The sequence below is a fragment of the Equus caballus genome, chromosome 13, assembly GCF_041296265.1.
Source record: "Equus caballus isolate H_3958 breed thoroughbred chromosome 13, TB-T2T, whole genome shotgun sequence".
Classification (NCBI taxonomy): domain Eukaryota; kingdom Metazoa; phylum Chordata; class Mammalia; order Perissodactyla; family Equidae; genus Equus; species Equus caballus.
Window position 1 is genome coordinate 10,332,885 of NC_091696.1, and position 22,287 is coordinate 10,355,171.

A 22,287-nucleotide genomic window follows, 5' to 3' on the forward strand; every position below is an offset into this window, starting at 1 on the left:
CCTGTTATCAAAGTCAAACAAAGGTATGACAAGAAAGTAAAGTAACAGACTGATATCACTCATGAACATAAATACAAAAGTCCTTAACAAGGGGGCTGGCCAGTGGCTGAGGGGTTAAGTTCATGCACTCTGCTTTCTGCAGCCTGGGGTTTCACCCATTCGGATCCTGGGCTTGGACATGGCACTGCTCATCAGACCACGCTGAGGTGGCGTCCCACATGCCACAACCAGAGACACTCACAGGTAGAATATACAACTATGTACTGGGGCCTTTGGGGAGAAGAAGAAAAAAAATAAAGAAAAACAAAAATGTAAAAGATTGGCAACCGATGTTAGCTCAGGTACCAGTCTTTAAAAAAATTTTTTTTAATCCTTAACAAAATATTTGCCAACTGTATCCAGCAACGTAAAAACAGGATTATACATTATGACTAAACGGGGTTTATTCTAGGAATGCAACATTGATTTAACTGTGAAAGTCAATTCATGTAATATATCACATTAATCAAAGGGAAAAAAATTATCAATTTTGTCAGTTGATTATCTTGATAATCACGATTATCTCAATTGATGCAGAAACAGTATTTGACAAAATCCAACACTCATTCATGATTTGAAAGAAACAAAACTCTCAATAAACTGGGAATACAGGGGACTCCCTCAATCTGATAAAGGACATCCAAAAACCCTACAGATAACATCATGCCTAGTGAAAGACTGGCTGCTTCCCTCCTATAACCAAGAACAAGACAAAGATGGCTGCTCTCACCACTTTTATTCAGCATTTTACTGGAGATTCTAGCCAGCACAAAAAGGTAAGAAAAAAATATTAAAGACATGCCAATTGGAAAAGAAGAAGTAAAACTCTTTATTCATAGATAACATGGCCTTGTATGCAGAAAATGCTAAGGAATCTACAAAATGAAAAAAAAAAAACTACCAGAACTAATAAGTGAGTTTAGCAAGGTCATACGCTACTAGATCAAAACATAAAAACCAGTTGTATTTCCATAAACTAGCAACAAACAAGCAAAAAAATGAGGTTTAAAAAACAACTTTATTTACATTAGCGTCAAAAAGAATAAAATATTTAGGAACAAATTTAGCCAAAGAAGTGCAAGACCCGTACACTGAAAACTAAAAAACCTTGCCGAGAGATTTAAAGAACTAAATAAATGGAGAGATGCATACTATGTTCATGGATTAGAAGACTCAATAGTGTTAAGATGGTAATTATTTCCAAATTGATCTATGGATTCAAGGAAATCCCTATCAAAATCTCAGAAGCTTTTTCAGTAATTGACAAGCTGATCCTAAAATTTATAAGGAAACGCAAAGGGCCTACAATGGCCAAAACAGTTCTGGAAAAGAGCAGAGACTGAGGAGTCACTTTACCTGACTTCAAACGTCCTATGAAGTTACAGGAGTCAGGACAACGTGGTATTGCCATGGGGATGGAGATGCTGAACAATGGGATAGAACAAAAAGTCCATAAATAAACACTTACATTTATGGCCAATTGATTTTTGCCAAAGGTGCTTTAAAAATTCAAAGAGGAAAGGATCCGTATGCAAACAAATAAATAAACAACCCTTACCTCAACACATATACACAAATTAACTCAGAATGGATCAAAGACCTAAAAGTAAGTGTTAAACCTATAAAACTTCTAGAAGAAAACAGGAGAAAATCATTGTGACCTTGAGTCAGGCAAAGATTTCTTGGCCATGACACCAAAGCATGAACCATAAGAGAATAAATCGATAAATTGGACTCATTAAAGTTAAAAACTTTTGCCCTGCCAAAAGCATTGTTAAGAAGATCAAAATAGGGGCTGGCCCTGTGGCTGAGTGGTTAAGTTCGCACGCTCCACTGCAGGCGGCCCAGTGTTTTGTTGGTTCGAATCCTGGGCGTGGACATGGCACTGTTCATCAGACCACGCTGAGGCAGAGTCCCACATGCCACAACTAGAAGGACCCACAAAGAAGAATATACAACTATGTACCAGGGGGCTTAGGGGAGAAAAAGGAAAAAATAAAATCTTTTTTTTTTTTAAAAAAAGAAGAAGATCAAAATATAAGCTACAGATTGGAGAAAATATTTGCAAATCACAAATCTGACTTGTACCCAGAATCTATAAAAAACTCTTGAAACTCAACAGTAATGAAAAAAGACGCAATTTAAAAACTGGCAAAAGAACGGGCACTTCACCAAAAAGGATATATAGGTGGCAGATCCGCATGTGAAAAGACGTTAAACATCATTAGCCGTTAGGAAAATGCACACTCAAACCACGGTGAGATATCACGCTTGTTAGAAGAACTAAAATAAAAAATCTGACAAAACTAAATGCTGGCGAGAATGTGGAGAAAGTAGATCTCTCACACATTCCTGGTGGGAAGATAAAACGGCGCAGCCACTCTGGAAAGTAGTTTGACAGTTTCCTGTAAAACTAAACTTACATTTATCATACAATCCAGCAGTCGTGCTCCTGAGCATTTATCCCAGAGACACGAAAACCTATGTTCACACAAAAACCTGTATAGGAATGTTCATTGTAGCAATATTTTGTACTAACCAAAAACTGGAAACAATCTGAACGTCGTCCAATTGGAGAATGGGTAAACGAACTGTGGTGTAGCCAAACCGTGGAATATTACTCAGCAATAAAAAGAACGCAGTACTGACATACACGAAACAACTTGCATGGATCTCAAGGACACTAAGTGAAAAACATCAGTCTCTAAAGGTTTCATGGTTTATGATTCCATGTGTATAACATTCTTGAAATGACAAGATTATAGAGATGGAGAACCGATCAGCGGCTGCCAGGGCTTAGGGACGGTGGAATGGAGTTTCTTCGTATCGACGGGACACGTCTGTGTCTTGATTACGGTGGAGGTCACATGCATCTATACTTGTGATAAAATTGCATAGAGCTATGCACAGCACACACACACACCTGAGTCCACGTAAAAATTGGTGAAATCTGAATAAAGGCTGTAGTCTAGTTAATGGTGTTGTGCCAATGTCAACTTCCTTTTTCATATTGCACCATAACGATTGTGTTGGTAATTTTTTGATTATATACATTTAGCAAAACTCGCAGAACCATACACTTAAATTGGTGGTTTTTATTGTATGTAAGTTATACCTGAGAAAGTTAATTTTAAAATATAACATAATAAATACTACAGTTACCTAAAAACAGAGGAAGGGAGGGTGAGAGGAAACAACTGGAGGTAACAGAAACTATACAAGGTGAAGAAAACTGAAATACACACACACAACACTGTCATTCATATCCTCAGAGAGTTAAGAAGATATTCTTTCCACACAGTAAAAGTAGGACGTGAAAAAGAGAACTCATGAATTAAAGCCATGACCGCAGATTTGAAAACCACAAGAGAAGAGGTGGAAGGTTTAAGTTGAAGAAATCTCCTGGAAATTAGAACAAAAAGAGGAAGAAATGGAAAATAAGAGGAGGGATAAGATGAGAGGACCCATCTGTGAGATGCGACATCTGAACGAGGGAAGTTCCAGCGGGGGATGCAGGAAACGGAGGGGAGAGAATCAAAAACACTTCAGAATTCTCAGAGCCAAAGGGCACGTGTTTCAAGATTGAAAGAGCCACTAGATGCCCAGTGCCACGTGCGCACTGGGAAAGTCAGAACTCTGGGGACAAAGAAGATTCTAAAATCTTCCAAACAGCATTGGCTGCTAAGGGCTCATTGTTAAATTTGGGGATTTTGCAGCTGGCCGTTAAACCACTGGTAGCCTGAATTCAGCCCTGGTAGCAAGATTTGCACCATATTTACATCATGGGGAGGGGTGGGGGGGGCTGGCTTATCAGCATATTACTAAATAGTTAAGTAAATTACAGTATATCATTTATGCAGCCACTAATAATAACTATGAAGACTATGTGGAAACATAGAAAATGTTGATATGATTGTTATATAAGTAGACAAATACACTATAGGTACAATTATGTAAAATATATTCACATGGACAGAGGCCAAAGGAAATACACACAGGAAGAAAGTTATTTGGTTATAATGATGACATGAGTGTCTAAAATTTTATTTTAAATTATCCTTATTATTTCCATAATTTAGGATTAAAAACCTTTGTGCACCTCCCCGCAAATACCTACAGAAAAGCGTCCAAACTTGCCTGATGAAAATCCTATAAGGGCTCCACATTACCTTAAGGCCTTATAGGAATCTAAACAGGAAATTTGAAAGTTGGCTCTGCCTGCCCGCCTCCATCTCCTGCAATTTCCCGCCACTCCCCAGCACTCTAGTCCTATCAGACCAGCCACCCTGCGAGGCCTTCCCTGGAGTCATCCTGAGAACGGACACTCCCCCCACCATGGGCCCTCCCTGCCCAGCATCTGGCAAGAGTCGCCCCCCTCAACTCCTCCTCTCCATGTGTGTCTCTACGGTCATGCTTATCAGTGGGCTGTAGTTATCGCTTGGCTCAGGAGTCTATTCTCGGGTGGAGACACGGTCGTCTTGGGGCTGGCCACACACAGTAGGCACTTTAAGCAATTGTTCAGTGTATGGGGAGACGGAGTAGGACAGCCACTGTCATGCCACCTCTTTCAGGAAGCCTTCCTGATTCCCACACACCACCCCCATTCCAGCGGAACTCAAGCTCTCCCTCTTCTCTGTTGTCCCAGCACTTTATGTGACCTTGGGTGACTGACCTATTCCCTTTATGCCTCAGTTTCCTCATCTGTAAAAGGGAGGCAAAAATGATACCTGTCTCAACAGGTTATCATGAGGATTAAATCAGGTTATGTTCGCAACACCCCGTGTCAAGCTCATGGAAAATACCCCATAAAAGGAAGCCATTGTGATGATTATTTTGACACTTGCATATGACATTGGTCCTACTATCTGTTAGACTGGAAACCCACTGTGGGCAGAGAACGTATCTTGTTCATCTTTGTATATTCCACAGCGCGTGGCATGCTGTCTGGCCTCAGTAGGTATTAACAAATCGTTCCTGAATGTGGACCAGCAAGCACAGGCAGAGGCCACACGCATGTGCATGTGTGTGCACACACTTAGGGGCACACGGGCACAGATACAGTTTTCTGCCCTGGTCTTGGCTGTCAGCGCTGACCGTCTCCTTCTTCTGGACGTGCAGGATTCTCCAGCTTGTCTCCATGACCTTCTCTCTCCTGGATTTCCACCTGGACCATCTCTCTCCTGGATTTTCTCTCTGGCAACTACCTCTCAGCCTCCTTCATGCCCCAGCCTCTGCCCCATGTGCCTTAAATCTCTGCGTTCCCCACAGCGCCAGCTCAGCCCTGCTCTTCTCGCTTCAGACACTGCTGAGTGACTTCGTCAAGACCACAGACACTGGAATAGTCACAAGCCTGGGTTTAGGCAGCCGGGCCCTCCGCCCTGACCTCCAGACCCGCAAGACCTGAGGGCCGGATGCTGCCCTCCTTACTTCACCTCCCTCCCAGGGCCAATCGCAAGCAGCCCGGCTTCAGCAGTCGCTCACATGTGTGACTTCCATCCTCCACCCTCCTTCCCGGCCCTATCGCCACTGAGTCAGCTCAGACCCCTGCACGGTTCACCTGGCCCCCGGTAGTCAGGCTCTCTAGCGTCCTGGCTGCTGCCACAGTAAACTCTCCGTCCAGTTTCCCGCTGAGATTCTGTCACTGTGATAAAAGGATGCGTACACAGGATGAAACAACTACAGCCAAATGTTAACTGTAGAATGTAAGTGGTGGGTATACGAGTGTTCGTTGCAATGCTTTCAACTTCTCTGCGCTTCATAATTTTCGTAAGATGTTGGGGAAAATATCTTCCAGTGGTTCCTTTGGGTTTTTGGATGAAACTCAGACTCCTTCGTGTAGAGCATAAGGCCCTTTATGATCCGGCCGCTGCCTCCCTCTTTAACTCCATCTGCCACCACTCAATGTCCCCTTCCCACAAACCATCTCAAGACACCTGGAGCCACCCAGGAGAGTCGTGGTATTTCATTCCTCTGTACCTGTGTACTTGCTGTTCCTGATTCCGGGAAGTCCCTTCCCTGTGTTCTCCAGGAACCCCCAAACTCCTGTTCATTCTTCAAACTCATCTCAAGGGATGCCTCCTCCAGGAAGCCTTTGCTGACCCCTGGACAGAAGCCCTCATCTGCTTCCCATAGGCTCTCCCATAGCTCAGCAGAGGTTTCTGGCACCAAGGGCTCACCTGGGACTGGCTTTGCAGATAAGCTGCAATGCTGGAAACCTGGCCTGAGGACCAGGCTCCAGTTGCCACCGTCTCTGAATCACAGCTCATCTCTAATTTCTGGCCTCAGAGGACGCATCCTCAGGCAGTTGCCCTGCGTTTGCAGCAAACACGCTCAGCCGGCTGAGCTGTCCTGAGGCTGGAACTGACGGTCGGCCCTGAGCCGGCTCCAGCCGCCCAGCCCTGGAGCCTGCCGGAGGGGGCCTGCCCCACTGGGGGTCGGGGCCCCCGAGGAAGAGGTCCAGGCCGGGTAGGGAAGAAGGCGGGGCCTGAGGCCGCGCAAGTCCGTGTCCCGGGCCGGGGACGGAAGTTACACAAGTACAATTAGTTTCAGTTTTGTTTCTCTTTCAGGAGCCCAGCAACAGCGGCGTCCAGACCTCCGCCCCCCAACTCCGGGTCCTGGCGCCCAAGGTCAGCTCAGGGTAGGTAAGGAGGGAGTCAGAGAGGGCAGCTGAACTGCAGGGAGTTGGGAAGGGAGGAGTGGGGGGGGGGGGGAGAAGAGAGCAAGAGGAAGAGGAAGGGAGTGGGGGAGGGGGCAGAGGGGCCCGGAAGGCGGGAGGAGAGGAGAGGTTGGGAGGGGTACCCCCCTCACCCCACGGGGCCAGAGAGCTGAAGCTTCCCTGGGAAAGACCACCTCTCATTCTCTGAGCTCTCCCCCCAGCCCGGATTTTCCGGAAGTTTGGGGAAAATTGCCCCAAGAGTCTTCATCGAGTGTTTCACAGCCGCTGTGCTGGGAGCCGGGGTCTTCACAGATGAACCTCACCCGACTCCGACCCTTCAGAGGTTTCTAGGGAAACAGGAGGCCTCCTGTAGCAGGAAAGGCAAAAAGAAAGGGACTCCAGGAGATGAGGCAAAGCCACTGTGACCCCGAGGCCAAGCAGCTGGGAGAAAAGAGCAGGGCAGCCGCTTCCCCTCAGCCTTCCTTCTGCCGGCTCCAGAACCCACGGCCAGCAAAGTAGGGCAGGAAGGGGGGGGGGGGGGGCACCACGACCCGAGATGCTGCGCCCAGGGTCTAGAAGACAGGTGTAGGGGGCTGCAGGAAGTGGGGCCCCTTATACTGCCCCACCTGCCAGGAGTCAAGGTGACTGCCCACCTGGACCCCCTGCCGTGTCCTTTCTGCCCGCCCCCACCCAGCACCCCACTCCCAGCAGGCCCCCTGGGACCTACTCACATGGGGCTTGGACCCCACCTGTCACAAGGCCTGTCAACTGGGGGCACTGATCCTTGCTAGCTCTCTAAGGCCAAGGCTTCGTGGTCTTGTCGTTTCTCGCAGCACCTGACACACACAAGCACCTTTTATACGGTTGCTGACTGTATGCAAGGAGGAGGAAGGTGGTTCTTTAGCACAAGAGCAAGTGGCCAGAGGCCCCGGGAGACCAGAAGAAAATTCCTGGCCCTTCAGGTGAGACTCCAGACCTGGTGTGGCTTGAGGATGGGGGAGAGGCAGGAGGGCAGGCTGGAGCACTGTGGCGGTGCCCTCTGCCCTCTAATCCTGAGCCCTCGCTTGCAGCATGGTGTCCCAGGGGTCTGCGCCCTCCCTGCTGGAGGCCCTGAACAGCGACTTCCTGGCCTGTAAGATCTGCCTGGAGCAGCTGCGGGCTCCCAAAACGTTGCCCTGCCTGCACACCTACTGCCAGGACTGCCTGGCCCAGCTGGCGGAAGACGGCCACCTCCGATGCCCCGAGTGCCGTGAGACGGTGCCCGTGCCACCGGCCGGCGTGGCTGCCTTCAAGACCAACTTCTTTGTCAACGGGCTCCTGGATCTGGTGAGGGCCCGGGCCGGTGGAGACCTGCGTGCTGGGAAGCCAGCCTGTGCGCTGTGCCCCCTGATGGGTGGGGCCAGCGCCGGTGGGCCGGCCACTGCCCGGTGCCTGGACTGCGCTGACGACTTGTGCCAGGCCTGTGCCGACGGGCACCGCTGCACCCGGCAGACCCATACCCACCGAGTGGTGGACCTGGTGGGCTACAGGGCAGGGTGGTACGACGAGGAGGCCCGGGAGCGCCAGGCGGCCCAGTGTCCCCAGCACCCCGGGGAGGCCCTGCGCTTCCTGTGCCAGCCCTGCTCCCAGCTGCTGTGCCGGGAGTGCCGCCTGGACCCCCACCTGGACCACCCCTGCCTGCCCCTGGCCGAGGCTGTGCGTGCCCGGAGGCCAGGCCTTGAGGAGCTCCTGGCAGGCGTGGACAACAACCTGGCAGAGCTGGAGGCCAGCCGGATGGCGGAAAAGGAAGCCTTGGCCCGGCTGCGGGAGCAGGCAGCCAGGGTGGGGACACAGGTGGAGGAGGCAGCGGAGGCGGTCCTCCGGGCCCTTCTGGCCCAGAAGCAGGAGGTGCTTGGGCAGCTACGGGCCCACGTGGAGGCTGCTGAGGAGGCTGCTCGAGAGAGGCTGGGGGAGCTGGAGGGCCGAGAGCAGGTAGCCAGGGAGGCGGCTGCCTTCGCGCGTCGCGTGCTCAGCCTAGGTCGCGAGGCCGAGATACTCTCCCTGGAGGGGGCCATTGCTCAGAGGCTCCAGCAGCTGCAGGGGTGTCCCTGGATGCCTGGGCCCACCCGCTGCCTGCTGCCCCAGCTGGAGCTCCATCCTGGGCTCCTGGACAAGAACTGCCACCTGCTACGGCTCTCCTTTGAGGAACAGCAGTCCCAGAAGGATGGTGGGAAAGATGGAGCTGGAACCAAAGGATGTGACAAGACCCAGAGCTGGAGAGAGGATGGCACCCAGACAGAGAAACACGGTGGGATCCAGCCCCAGAGTAGGGATGGAGCCCAGACCCCAAAGGAGGACAGAGCCCAGACGCCCCAAGAAGATGGAGCCCAGACCCCAAAGGCAGAGATAGCCAAGACACCCCAAGAAGATGGAACCCAGACCCCAAAAGAGGCCAGAGCACAGACACCCCAAGAAGAAGGAGGAGCCCTGACCCCGAGGGGTGGCAGATCCAACAAGAAGAAGAAATTCAAAGGCAGGCTCAAGTCAGTTTCCCGGGAGCCCAGCCCAGCCCCTGGGCCACACCTGGAGGGCTCAGGCCTCCTCCCCAGGCCTATCTTTTCCTGCAGTTTCCCCACGCGAATGCCTGGAGACAAACGGTCTCCCCGGATCACTGGACTCTGTCCCTTTGGTCCCCGGGAGATCCTGGTGGCGGATGAGCAGAACAGGGCGCTGAAGCGTTTCTCCCTCAACGGAGACTACAAGGGCGCCGTGCCCGTCCCTGAGGGCTGCTCCCCGTGCAGCGTGGCTGCCCTGCAGGGCGCAGTTGCCTTCTCAGCCAGTGCGCGGCTCTACCTTATCAGCCCAGATGGTAAGGTGCAGTGGCGCCGGGCCCTGAGCCTCTCCCAGGCCAGCCACGCTGTGGCTGCGATGCCGAGCGGGGACCGGGTGGCCGTCAGCGTGTCAGGCCACGTGGAGGTGTACAACATGGAAGGCAGCCTGGCTACCCGGTTTATTCCTGGGGGCAAGGCCAACCGGGGCCTGCGGGCACTGGTGTTCCTGACCACCAGCCCGGAGGGCAATTTCGTGGGGTCAGATTGGCAGCAGAATAGCGTGGTGGTCTGTGATGGGCTGGGGCAGGTGGTCGGGGAGTACCGGGGGCCAGGCCTGCACGGCTGCCAGCCGGGCTCCGTGTCTGTGGACAAGAAGGGCTATATCTTCCTGACCCTTCGCGAGGTCAACAAGGTGGTGATCCTGGACCCAAAGGGGTCACTACTCGGCGACTTCCTGACGGCCTATCATGGCCTGGAAAAGCCCCGGGTGACCACCATGGTGGACGGCAGGTACCTGGTCGTGTCCCTCAGTAACGGGACCATCCACGTCTTTCGGGTCCGCTCTCCTGACAGTTAAAGGGCTGGGGCTGGGGTGGGACTGGGGTGGGACTGGGGCGGGAGGAGGGGGGCCGAACTCATCTTCCCGGAGGGCAGGGGTGGGCAGCTTTTCAGTGTGAAGTGCCAAACTCCTAACGCCTCTTCTCTTGTGCAAGAATAGGGACCAAGGGTGGTGGCGGGACCATAACTCTCAGAAGCAGAGGAGGAGGGGAAGGGGGGTGCTGGGAGTGAACCCCGTCTCTTGCTTTTTGTGGGTGACCACCGCCGCCACCGCTGCCATATAGTTCAGGTTTCTGAGATTTATAAGCTTGTCCTGTTTTGCATTCTTCAAAACCATTCCTGATGGAGTAGCCCGGGGGTCTTAGGAGGTGGGCAGAAGGAGTGCTCCGGCTGACGAAGGACTCAGGTTACGTCAGACAGGTGCCTTCTGGATGAGAGCTGGGAGCCCTGCTCCCTTCAGACGGGAGCAGGGACACACCAGGTCAGAAGAGGCCTGGGGCTACGAAATGGTGATGAATGGCATCTTCCATCAGCCACAGCCAGGAGCTAGAGGCTCCTCTGAGAGTGGCGTCCCCCACTGAAGCACAGGGTGGGCTTTGTGGGGGACCAAGGACAGACACCAGCTGAGGCCATGCGGTGTCCACCTCAGAGTCTGTGAAGAGAATGTTACTAGAAAACGACTTGGCAGGATTGGAGTTTAACCAACATGGCTCCGAGTGTAAGGGAAAGGGAGGCCTCTGGGCACCCCCTCCCCACTGTGAAGCCAGTCTGGAGCAAGACCTACACAGGATGTCAAATCACTTCTGTTTTGCAGTCTTTACACTTCCTGGAGTCTATTTTTAGTTTCCTCCTAGTTTTCCAGCCAGCAAAATTCCTTTTGAGAAATTTTGGCCTCCGTTTGGCTGAACTAAGGGATGAAGGAATTTTGGCCTTCTGTAGGCCACTGTTGCTGGGGGAAACGCCCTAGCCCTTCAGCCCAGGTGTGGGATTGGGGGCCAAGCCAGCAGGAAAACCTGAGAATTCAGTAGTAGGGCTGGGATGGGTGGAGGAGTGAAAACTGGAGGCAAAGATCCAGTCGGGGGTGAGCCAACCACTGGTCCTTTGCATAGGCTGAGGTAATGGTGGATGTGTTTACCCAGGGGCTGTCGAGAGAGGACCAAAGGGAATCTTAACGTAGCGATTGTGGACGATGGAGTGTTTGTGGGAACCAAAGGGATTTTGGACAAGTCCAGATGGAAAGTGCGGGGCATTAGGGATGAGGAAAAGAATACGCTTTTCTAGGGAGGTATTGCTTGTTTATTGAAGTGATAAGGGAGAGCATCCATGTCAAGTGGACAGATTTAATTACATAAAAATTTGAAATGTTTGCACAGCAGAGATTAGTGAAGATTAAAGGAAAACCTCTAAGATGAGAAAACTACATGGAATTGATCTGAGTAAGAGCTGAGTCTCCAGTGTGTGCAGTGACTAAGAGATCTACTTGGTCAAGGGACCAAATGGGCTGTACACCCAGAAGGAATGCTCTCAGGCCAGGACTAGTGAAATAAAAAATAAAATAAAGTCAACTGCTTGCATTGGTCAAAAATACATTTTAAGACTGTGTCGTGGAGAATGAGACTCCTGGCACTATAAGATGATGCTTCCTGGAGTGCAAGTTGGTAATATTTGACAAGAGTGGAAAAAAAATGACTGTAAGACTGTTTTCTCACTTTGGGGAATACATTCCGGGAAAGTAATTCCAAAGCAAAAAGTTTTTGCACAGAGATATTTGTGACCACCCCCTACATTACATTCATTGACTGGAAACTGCTCAGCCGTGGGGCACGCAGCTAAGAGACTGTGGTGTGTCAGGGCAATTACCTACTGCCTTTGTGCATGACAACTATGAAAACTATTTAGAAGAATATGTTCTATGATGCAATCATAAGTGAAAAAAAAAGGGGAATTTGGAATTATGATCACTTAATGATAGCAGTAAGGTAAAAGTATGTCTGAATAGCTGCCGAGTGGAAATAGGTTCAAAATTTGTAAATAGTCAGTGATTGGGGAGATTGGGTTCTTTTGAGTTATTTTGTGCTATTCACATAGGTGCATTTTCTGCTTCGGTTAGGATTGTCTGTTAAATAACATACGCTGGAAGGTTTACTTTCACCTCTAGAAGTGATATTCGAGAATAGCTACTGGATTGGGGAAGAAGATGTCAGAAGGGATGAGACTGTCCTGTCAGAGGAGGCACGGGAGTCAGGAGGGTCCCAGCTGGTTGGGGCCAGTGGGGAGGAAGGGTGGGCAGAGCAGGGGCTGTCTGGCGAGATCAAGGAGCTCACCCTGGGAGGGTCTGCAGAGGTCAGGCGGTCCCCTCAGGGATTGGATCACTGTGGAGCGTCCAGAAGGCAGGGGAAGGTCTTGTTGAGTTCCCCAACTACTTCAGACCAACTGGAAACCAAGTGGAGTTTCTGTAGAACCAGCTAGCGTAGGATGAGTTGCATGGGGTGGGGTGGGGGGGGGGGTGGTCTGTCTTCTTTGCAGCTCTGTCTGTAGAGTTAGCATAGCGATGGCTCACAATAGGTGCTCAGTAAATGTGAAGTGAATTAATACCTAGAAAAGGGATGGGACAGTGGTAAGACTCTTTCCAGAGATTTCCCACCTCACGTGCCACAGCCCTAGCAAACCAAGTTGTCCAAAACCTTGGCTTGTGGGAAATCTCCAGTAGGGGGCAGCTTGGACACAGTCTACCATATGCCTCCCAGGGGGAGGCTCAGCTCCAGAGTCACAAAAGAGATGAGATTGGGGTGCCCTGCTTATGTGTGTGGAGGGGCATCTAGGGGTCACGGGCTTGGGTTGGAACAACAGTTCTGCAGAGCTGCACAGGGAGCATATGCAGAGGGCCTGGCTGATCAAATGGCTCCAGCCAAGTGGCTTACCCGGGAATGGAGACTTTCAGAAAGGAAATGTCACCTGGCTGCAAGAAGAGAATCGCACAGATGCCCCAGAGATGCAGGAGCCATGTGACATTCCAGGAAGCTGTAAGAATCCTGGGAAGCCGGGCCCTGGAAGATTACTGGAAATATTAAATTTTCCTCATTAAGGGATAGGGGTGGGAAGGCCCAGAAGACCGGCCAGATGTGAACCGGATGGGAAGTATAGCACTGAGCATGAATTTGGAGGTAAAATCCACAGCAGCTTAACTGTGACGCAGGAATCCTGATGAATCCCTCGGAAAACACCACTCAGCGCAAGAGAAAGAGTTCTTGGTTAAACTACAGATGTTAAGAAATGAGGAACATTCGGGAAAGACACCTCCCACCCCACCCCCCACATCGGACTATGAGAGTTTACTTGATCAATGATTCCTTTTCCTGTTTGGGACTTTCCAGGTTGTACGTGTACTGGTGAAAGGAGAGTGGCGTTCGGGTAGAGAGAAAGAGAGTGGACACTCTCTTTCATATTCTTTGCACCTAAAAAAGGAAAGTGAATGAGGTAGCCGAGACCTTGGGTGAGCGCTGGCCCTTCCACTAAATAGCTGTGTGATCTTGGTCCAGCTCCCGAACCTCTCTGCGCCTCAGTTTCTACATCAGTAAGTAGGGATAATAATATCCACCATGCCCACCTCACAGGGGTGTTGCGAGGACTGGGTGAGAAACATAGACAAGTATCTTGTATACCACAAAGGCCCAATCCGAGGTATTGGTTTAGGAGAAAGTTCAGCTGACTTGTACTAACTTGATTCTCTCCCGTCAGCGTGAGCTTGAATGGGGATGTTGTGTACACGTATTGCTCAAGCATGTCTGGGTAGAGTCATTACCCACAAACCATCTTCTTTGGAGGTGGCTGTTTTGTTTTGCTTTCCCGCAGTTATTTGAAGAAGCCATGTTCTAAGACATGACTTAGGAGCAGATGGGACCAATGGCTGGCCGGCTAAGACACAATGCTCTTCCTAAATGCCAGCCGAGAATCAGACTGTACTAATCAAGGACTGATAACTGTAGACATTTAGAAGTTCAGAAGGGCAAGAGCGGCCCCATCTTTGGATAATTTAGAGAAAACATAACTTGGAAGAGAATAGCTCTCCGCTCACTGTAGTCTTACTATTACTGTATCTGTAAAGCCATGCCGTATCATAAATCTACAGAGATAAAATTCCAAGGGGGCAGAAGTCTAAGAGGGAAGTCTGAAATCTTCTGAGGAAATTGGTGAGATTAGTGGCCCGAGCTGGGCGGGGTTCGATAGGGGTGCCAAGATCAAAGCATTTGACCTCTCTCCTTGGCAGGTCGGCTGAGAACTAGAGCTCTCCCGTGAGTCAGGGGGGAGATTGGACTGGGGAACAGAGCTCTGTTTTGGGGAGAGAGCGGTCTTGGACCGGCTGGAGCAGAGAGCTGCTGAAGATGCTCGCAGCAGGAGCAAGACCAAGTTCAGATGCAGGCTTAGGAAAATAGGTAACTTGACCAAAGGTAGCAGGACCAGCCTACCAACTGGATCATGAATATAGTTTAGTTAAATGGATCAGGACAGAGGCAAAAATAGGTCTGGGGACCACAGATGCCTTTGACTGGAGGAGTGGAGAAGGTACAGCAGAGTCAGCCTGGACCTCACCTGAAGCGCAGCGAGGAATCCTTGGGACCAGGTAGAGAAGGGCCTCTGTTTAGAGAGGCGATCAGGAAGTTGGTTTGGGGAGGTTTGGGAAGGCAACCTGACTTGTCTCCGGAGAAAGTTGGAGCCAGTTGGCTTAGCAGCCAAGAGAGACAGGGTTGAAAACGGAGTCGGGGCCTCAGTACCCATGGCGTCAGCCCAGCAAATTTCCCTGGGTTGCCATGGGCTGAAGAATCTGTGCTGTAAACCCTCATTCCTTTGATTGTGTCCTTTGTACCTTTTTTCTGTTTCTTATTAAATTCTTTTGGAAAATTCAAACCTTTTCTCAGATGGGTTCATGGGTATGGGGAACTGCCAACACCCAGGCTTGGATAGCAAAGGGAACCAGGTATGAAGACCACCCTGCCCCCCCCCCCCCACCGTGGCTCCAAAGATGCCAACACGGAGTCCTTGGGGCATTGCAGGAGCAGGGGGACGGGCACAGTCACCATCTGTAGTCCCACCCTCGTCCTGGCTACTCCAGCCTGTAGGACAGAGATGTGCACCTTCCAGGCCAGCCCTTGGTGGGAGCCGCAGCAGGACTGCACTCATGCACGCTCGGGTGGGGTGTGACTGCATGGAGGTGTTGGGGCAGGAGGCGGGCGAGGGGCTCAGGTCAGGCTGGCTGTGCCCACCACATTGGTGTCTGCTTGTTTTCTGGTTTGGGGGAACCAAACCAGCGTCTGTGGACCCCTTCTAGCATGCTGTATTTACCATCCCATGGTGGCCCCTGCAGAGCTGGGGGATATCAGGGTTCTAGGAATATCTGCCTTCTGGCCAAAGCTACGCCCTCCCCCCCCCCCCCCCCCAATCTCCAGAGCCCCTCAAGGAGCTCCTGCCCCACCCCTCTGAGCTGTCCGGAGCAGGAAGAGGATTATTTCTACTTCACACAGCCTCTGGCGCCCCATCAAATACAGAGAGCAAATAGCAGTTATCCGGTGCCCGCCCGCCTGCACTTCACACCCATCCACTTCCGGAAGCTGCAACCCCTAAGAAGTAGGGATCATTAATATTCTTCTACAGACAAGGAAACCTGGCGAGGCCTGGTGAGGCTTGCTCAGGATAAACAGTTTCAGATTCTGACTCCAAAGCCGCCCTTCCAAGCAGCTCTGAATCCCGAGCCTGTGTCTCTGTCTCCTGATCCCTTAAGGAGAGAGCTGAACGAAATCAGATCTGAGGTTCCTTCCTGAGTTGACAGAGCAGGCCCCGTCCCCTAACAGGTCCGGAATCTAGATACAGGAAGGGAAGCTCCGAGGTACCCCACACACCCCACCGCCTTTTGTGCCTCCAGCATCCCCCCAGATAGAGAAGGATTGACGACTGAGGAGGGAAGGTTTGAGAGGCCTGGTAGGGAGGCAGAGGGTGGGATCAGAGCCCACCACTGCCGTGGTGACAGCCTGAATAAGAATTCCGCAATTCATCATCTAATGACTCAGCCTGGCTTTGGACTGGCGCCGCTGCGAGCTGGGGAGCATGACTCAGCAGCTGAGGGGCCCGCGTGGGAGATCGCCGCTGTCCATGTGAGCGCCCACTGTGGAGAACGGCTTGTTCCAGCTCCCAACCCCAAGGTGAGCGTCTTCCGCTCCTGTGGTCGGACACACTCGGCCTCGGGTTCCTAGTCAGGTGGCCAAGCCTGCTCCCTCAGACCTGGGTTTCTCCTCCTTTGTATTCGAGAAGTCACAGCCGCAGAGGCCTCTGGGCCGCCTCCTTTCCCTGCAGCCTTGGCTTCTGCAGCAGGATGCTGTGGCCACCGACTCTACAGGTTTCTCTCCCCGTCCCTGCTCTGCTGGGGCCAGGCCAGCCTCCAAGTAAGGGCAGCAGAGGCCACAGGGTAGGAGTGGGGAAGCCGGGACATGTCCCAAGCTGGGCACACGGGTGGACAGGTGGTCACAGCATCGCTCCCAGCTGCTGGGGGTGGGAGAATGGGCCTCTGGGATCTTGATTTTGCTCAAGGGGCAACTCAGAAAATGTCTCTTCCCCCTCACAAATAACAATGTCTATTTTCTCTCCCCGCAATACTGTTACGGACAGTCCATGGCTTACCAGAGAAAACAGCCAAAGTATGCTGAGGTGGGACAGCTTGCGAAACCAGGGAGGGCTGGGCACAGAGGCCACGGGTCAATGTGCAGGGCTCACACAGCCCGCCAGCATCACTTTCTCACCTAGATTATTCACCCGCAGCCCTTTCCTCATCTGCAAAAACCCTCAGGACAAGAACTTCTGATTCACCCTGAGCATTCCTGAGCATAGCCAGGTGTCCGTAATACCTGTCGGTTGAAAGAGCAAATGAGTGAATTTGTGCTAAAACCTAGTCATCGTCATTCATGTCAGAGGCAGCTTTGGGAGGTGTTGGCAAGTCTATCTCAGGAAAGCAGCCCTGAGGCAAAAAGAGGTTATCACTCCTCCTTAGAGGGGAGACGTGAATAAGAGTGAAGTTACCCAAACTGTGGGAAAAAAAGATAGTAATCTCACTCTGCTGTACTTTCTCTTTTGTCCACAGCACTTTACCCTTCTAACATCCTACAGTCCTGCGCCACATAACGATGTTTCGGTCAACAAGGGACCACACACAACGGTGGTCCTACACGATCAGTACCATGTGGCCTAGGTGTGTAGTGGGCTATCCCATCCAGGCCTGTGTAAGTGCACGCTGTGACATTCACACAACGACGACATCGCCTATGATGCCGTTCTTGGAACGCATCCCCGCTGCGACGTATGACTGTATTTCATTTAATCATTTATCCTGTGTATTGCTTATTGTTTGTTTTCTCCCCCAATATCCACCCCGGGTAGAATCCAAGTCCCAGAAGGACAGGGTATTTTGCTGTTTTGTGCACTGATATTTCCTACACCCCAGAATAGTGCCTGGGATGTAGTAGATACTGAATGAATGAATGAATGAATGAATGGTATCTATTGAGCATTGACTCTGAGCCAGGCCCCCTTCTACCTGCTATGGACTTTACATATATTAGCTCACTTGGTGCCCTTAACGGTCCTGGGAGGTAGATACAAGTATCACCCCTGGTTGAAAGATGAGGAGGTAAGGTTGGAGAGATCTGTAACAGAGCAAGAGCACCAGGAGCTGGGCAAGTGGCTGGGCAGAGGCCAGCTCTCCACCCCAACCTGGGGAGGCACTGCACACAGGCCTTCCGGGGAAGCCACACGCCACTTCATCGCTTCTGGTTGATGCTTGCTTTGGTGATGCCTCCTCACCAGCTTTGCACATGACCCCACTCCCCACCCCTCCCAAAGGTTTTCTCTGCCCTGAAGTGTGACTCCTGTTCAACTGGAAAGACTTTTCCTGGCACAGCAGAGCCACCGCGGCCTGGGGCCAGAGCGGGCGACTCGGGAACCTGAGCCTGCCTCCCCCTGCCAGGGACCTGCAGAGCCGGGTGGGGCTGCGCTGAGCCTGGAGCCCGCTCCCTGACATCTCCCTCCCTGCCACCCCACAGACTACGTGGGAGGCTCAGGTCCGAGCCCGGGGAGGGCAGAACTCCCCAGATCACTTTTCTGTGAGATTCCCGCTGCCTGGAGCTGGAACACAGAGAGAGCCCCACCCACCCCAAGGCGCTGGGGCTCCAAGACAGTGTCTCCTCCCCAGGCCAGCTCTGCAGCTCCCAGGCAGGGGGGGCCAGGCCCCAGTCCCCTCCTCTGCCCCAGGCCTCGGTGGCTCTGCTGCCAGGAAAAGTCTTTCCAGTTGAGAAGGAGTCCAGCTTCAGGGCAGAAATATCTTTCAGGGGGTGGAGTGGGGTCATGTGGGAAGCTGGTAGGAAGGGAGATAAAGAAAAGTATTTACCAGACAAGATGAAGTGGGGTGTGGCTTCCCTGGAAGGGCTGTGCTCAGCGCCCTGCCTGAAGGACCTGGAGAGCTGGCCCCGTGGCGGCCACAGCTGGCATTGGCCTCTGTGCGGCCACTTGTTCCCATGTAATCCCTGAAGAAAAGAATGGAGACCCAAGAACGTCAGGAGCAGGGAGAAGGTGCAGAGACCTGAGGGCACACACGTCCATGCTCAGGGACACAGAGGGCCATATGTCTCCATCCAAGGGCTCGGGGAGGCGGCGGGAGAGAAAGGGAAGGAAGCTGGGATGTCTGAGCAACAGCTGGAAGTGGGTCTTCAGAGGAAGAGGAAGCTGGCTTCGGGTTAGTCAGGGAGAATCTGGGTCCAGACGTTGGAGAACCAGGGCCATGTCTCATGTGCGGGTTTCTACATGTGTCTGGGGCTGGGCATCCTCGTGGGTGTTTAGACAAGGGAAGGGGGTGTTCCTCTGTGATCTGTAAGTACACGGGGGTGGGGGACATGCTGTCAGGGTGTTCCCAGGCAGGGCACCATGCCAGCTTTTCCTCATCAAAGAATCAAGACTGGAATTTCCCTGAAGCTCATTTCCTACCATTTAATCCTCAGCCAAGGACCACAGCTGCCAAGTCTGTCCCCCAAGGGCAAACACTGGGTGTGGGCGAGGTGCAGCGCCCCAGGAGTGCCTCCATGCCCTGTCCACCTCTCCACATGGCAGTCAGTCAACGTCCACTCATTGATTCCTCCCCTTGCCCCTGAGACTCTGGGCCTTCTCCCCGTGCCTTCTGGAGACCAAACCCCGCGCTGGGCTGTTTCTTTCCACCCCATGCACCAATCAATCAGTCTACCGTGCAGAAAGTATTTATTGGGCCCCGGCTCTAAGTAACCAGTGCAAACAGCAAATGCAAGAATGCCGGGGGAAGACATGGCCAGCGGGGACAGGCGGCTGGTCACCCAGAGGAGTGGCTTTATCGTGGTTCTTCATCACAGCCCAGCACCTGGTTCTCGACTACCTGTGCGCGCCATGGACAAACCAGTCTTGGGGACAACGAACATGACCTGGATGCGCAAGGAATAGCATACGGAACCAGCATCCTGGCTTATTAATTGACAGACAGAGGCACTGTCCCCAGACACCTGGACACGTTTCTCCTGGGGCCTCAGAATGTAATTACTGAGCATAGAATCAGAACAAGGCCAGGGGTTGGATAATTTTAATGGCTGGATGACAGCCTGAGGCATCCACGCGCCTCGGGACACACCTGTCCCATGGCCTGACCCCTGATGTTGGCAGGACAGGGCACCAACTCTTCTGCACAGCCTGAAGACCCAGAGCCGAGTTGGGTCCCCCTGGATGCCCCCTTTTATTCATTTATTTATTTTTGTGGAAGATTAGCCCTGACCTAACATCTGCCGCCAATCCTCCCCTTTTTGCTGAGGAAGACTGGCCCTGAGCTAACATCCGCACCCATCTTCCTCCACTTTATATGTGGGATGCCTACCACAGTATGGCTTGCCAAGTGGTGGCATGTCTGCACCTGGGATCCGAACCGGCAAACTCCAGGCCGCCAAAGCAGAACGTGCACACTTAACCGCTGTGCCACCGGGCTGGCCCTGGATGCCCCCTTTTTAATGAGGAGGAACTTTCCCCTCCTGTTGGCATTTTCCCTCAGGCAGAAGACAATGCAGTTACTTCGCCAAAATGCAATCACAGTCTTATCTGGCCCTCTGAGGTTTCACCCAGGTCTCCTTAATTGGATTTGGGATATTCACAGACAGACAGTCTCCTAGGTAATTTCTACAGAGGGCTAATATCCTCTCCTAAACTGAGTTTCTTCCTAATTGAATTCTCAGAAGGCGATGTTGACTTCAAGGTGCTTGGCTGTCACGTGGGGCCGTGTGAAGGGACAGAGGAGGAAAGTATAGACCCAAACGCTTCCTACCTCTAGACGGCAAACAGGCCGGTAGGGAAAACACAATGGACACACGCCGTGCAGTTGGAGATGCATCCGGTGCTGACTGGTGTGTCTGACTGTGGGAGTCTGATTGTGAGAGTGTTCGAGTTCGGGGGAGAGGCAGCTTAGGGTCGCCTGCAGGAGGCTGGGGAGGCTGTGGGGAAAGAGGGAACCCAAGCTGCTGTGGACAGCGGAGTCACTAAGAAAACCAGAGGAGGCAGGACGTTGCTGGGGCAAGAGATGAGCGGGAGAAATCAGCTGGAACAGATGGAGCGGGAATAGACGTGGCATCTCGAGATCCTGTCCCCGTTATGAATGTCTTCCGGGTTTTCTCTTTCACCCACACTTCTGCTGATCTTCCCGCTACATGAACTGGCTTGTTGAGAAACTCAAGGAGGCCCTGCAATTAACGCAGGCCTGGCAGATGCCCATCTCTGCCGCCCACAAACGCGCACTCCCGTCCAGCCGCAGAACTAATGGCCCACCGGGCAGGAAAGCCGTGTTGCAAAGGGAGGGCAAGGAGCCTCCGCTCCAGACCAGGAGGGGCAGCCCTGTGAGGTCCACCTGCTGTGCTGCCCATGGGCCTGATTCAGCCCGGAAACCAGCCCCAAGTGCTAGACACAACATGACCTCTTCCCTCACCTACAAGTCCCCTGGGATTCTCAGAAGTGATAAGAGGGAGTTCCCAAGGCAGGGGCTTTCCATCTGGGCTTAGCTGCTGCCTCCCCTCCGCCCTCACTTCCCTGGGTAAAGTGCTATTGCAGGCAGACAACAGCACAACAAAGTTTGGTCAGTTCCTGGCACGATGAGGACTTGGGGACAAAGGCCCCTTGAGCCCCGTTCCATGAGTTTAGATTCAGGGCAAGACACTTGAAACATTCAAAGCAGAACGGTTTCCGTCAGCACTCGTCTAAGGCAGGAGCTCAGAATCAGAGGGGGGACCCCCAAATTTCCCTCTGTTGGCCTCTCTGTAATTCCTCTGGTGTCCTCTCTGAAGGAGCTAGCCCCAGGAAACAAGACAATTGCCCTCTGCTTTCCGAGAACACCGGATGTTTAGACAGAGCTGGCGAGCACGGGGCTGAGGACTCAGGAGGAAGAAGAGAAGAGGTCCCCGCTCGCAGGGCCCCAAACTCCTGCTGACTGAGGCTGTCTGGGTCTGGGGCCAGCCCCACAGGGTGGTGAGCTGGCGAGCCAGGCTGCACCCTGGGGAAGAGGGAGTATGCCCCAGGGAGCCAGCTGTCGGTCCAGGCTGTGAATAACGGGGGCCTCATCGCCGCCCCAGTGCTGAAGGAGGAGGGGCACCCGGCACAGGGACTGACTAAGAGAGCAGGTCCAGGCGGATGGGGGATGAGCAGGGAGCAGGGAGTCTCCTCCAGGCTCCCACACAGAGAACAAATCCCCTAGCCTGCTCTCTGCTGTCCTTTTCCAGAACCTTCTACCCAGAAGATAGCTATGCCCTACCCACCCGACTCTTCTCCAGACTGAAATGTCCCTCCCGACCCCCCACCCCCAACCCAGTGCCCCTCTGCCCTATCCCAGAGGTCGAGTCCCAGGACTCTTTGTTGCCTGCCCCAGGCCTCTCCCAGAGGCCCTTGGCTGGATGCCTGATCTCGTGTGTCACTACGAGGCATTTGGCACAAACCTCTTTGGAACTCCTTATCTTTATATACGCCTGTCTTTCTCCAGAACAGGGCCCTAAAACCCTCCTGGCCTGGAGTCCTATATCCCCCTGACCCCACGGCACCTTTACGTGCCCCACGGGCAGAAAACCCAATGAAAACGGCTCTCCAAGAATGCTTGCAGACGGCAATGCTGAGAACGAGCATCATTCTTCCAGGCCTGTC

At 52.4% G+C, this 22,287-nt stretch overlaps 1 protein-coding gene and 1 long non-coding RNA gene across 5 annotated transcripts; both read left to right on the forward strand.

Annotated features, from left to right (window-relative positions):
- The first annotated feature begins 6,186 nt into the window (after nucleotides 1–6,186).
- On the forward strand, nucleotides 6,187–14,967 carry TRIM56 (tripartite motif containing 56). 4 transcript variants are annotated; one of them, XM_005598660.4, is made up of 4 exons: nucleotides 6,187–6,504; nucleotides 6,606–6,676; nucleotides 7,528–7,656; nucleotides 7,765–14,967. In XM_005598660.4, the coding sequence occupies exon 4, from the start codon at nucleotides 7,766–7,768 to the stop codon at nucleotides 10,079–10,081; it is 2,316 nt and encodes a 771-aa protein (XP_005598717.1). In that variant the 5' UTR covers nucleotides 6,187–6,504; nucleotides 6,606–6,676; nucleotides 7,528–7,656; nucleotide 7,765; the 3' UTR covers nucleotides 10,082–14,967. The 4 variants fall into 4 exon arrangements, with proteins under 4 accessions (XP_005598717.1, XP_014585376.1, XP_023510784.1 ...); XM_014729890.3 differs by having other exon boundaries at nucleotides 6,342–6,504; nucleotides 6,606–6,665; XM_023655016.2 differs by lacking the exon at nucleotides 6,187–6,504 and having other exon boundaries at nucleotides 6,609–6,680.
- A 609-nt stretch (nucleotides 14,968–15,576) lies between these two features.
- LOC138917199 (uncharacterized) lies at nucleotides 15,577–17,430 on the forward strand. The gene is made up of 2 exons (XR_011424901.1): nucleotides 15,577–16,256; nucleotides 17,189–17,430. It is a non-coding gene; the product is annotated as an uncharacterized lncRNA (long non-coding RNA).
- The last annotated feature ends 4,857 nt before the right edge of the window (nucleotides 17,431–22,287 follow it).

What these genes read in the sequence shown, in the direction of transcription:
- TRIM56 (XM_005598660.4), top strand. Translation starts at nt 7,766, where the DNA reads ATGGTGTCCCAGGGGTCTGCGCCCTCCCTGCTGGAGGCCCTGAACAGC.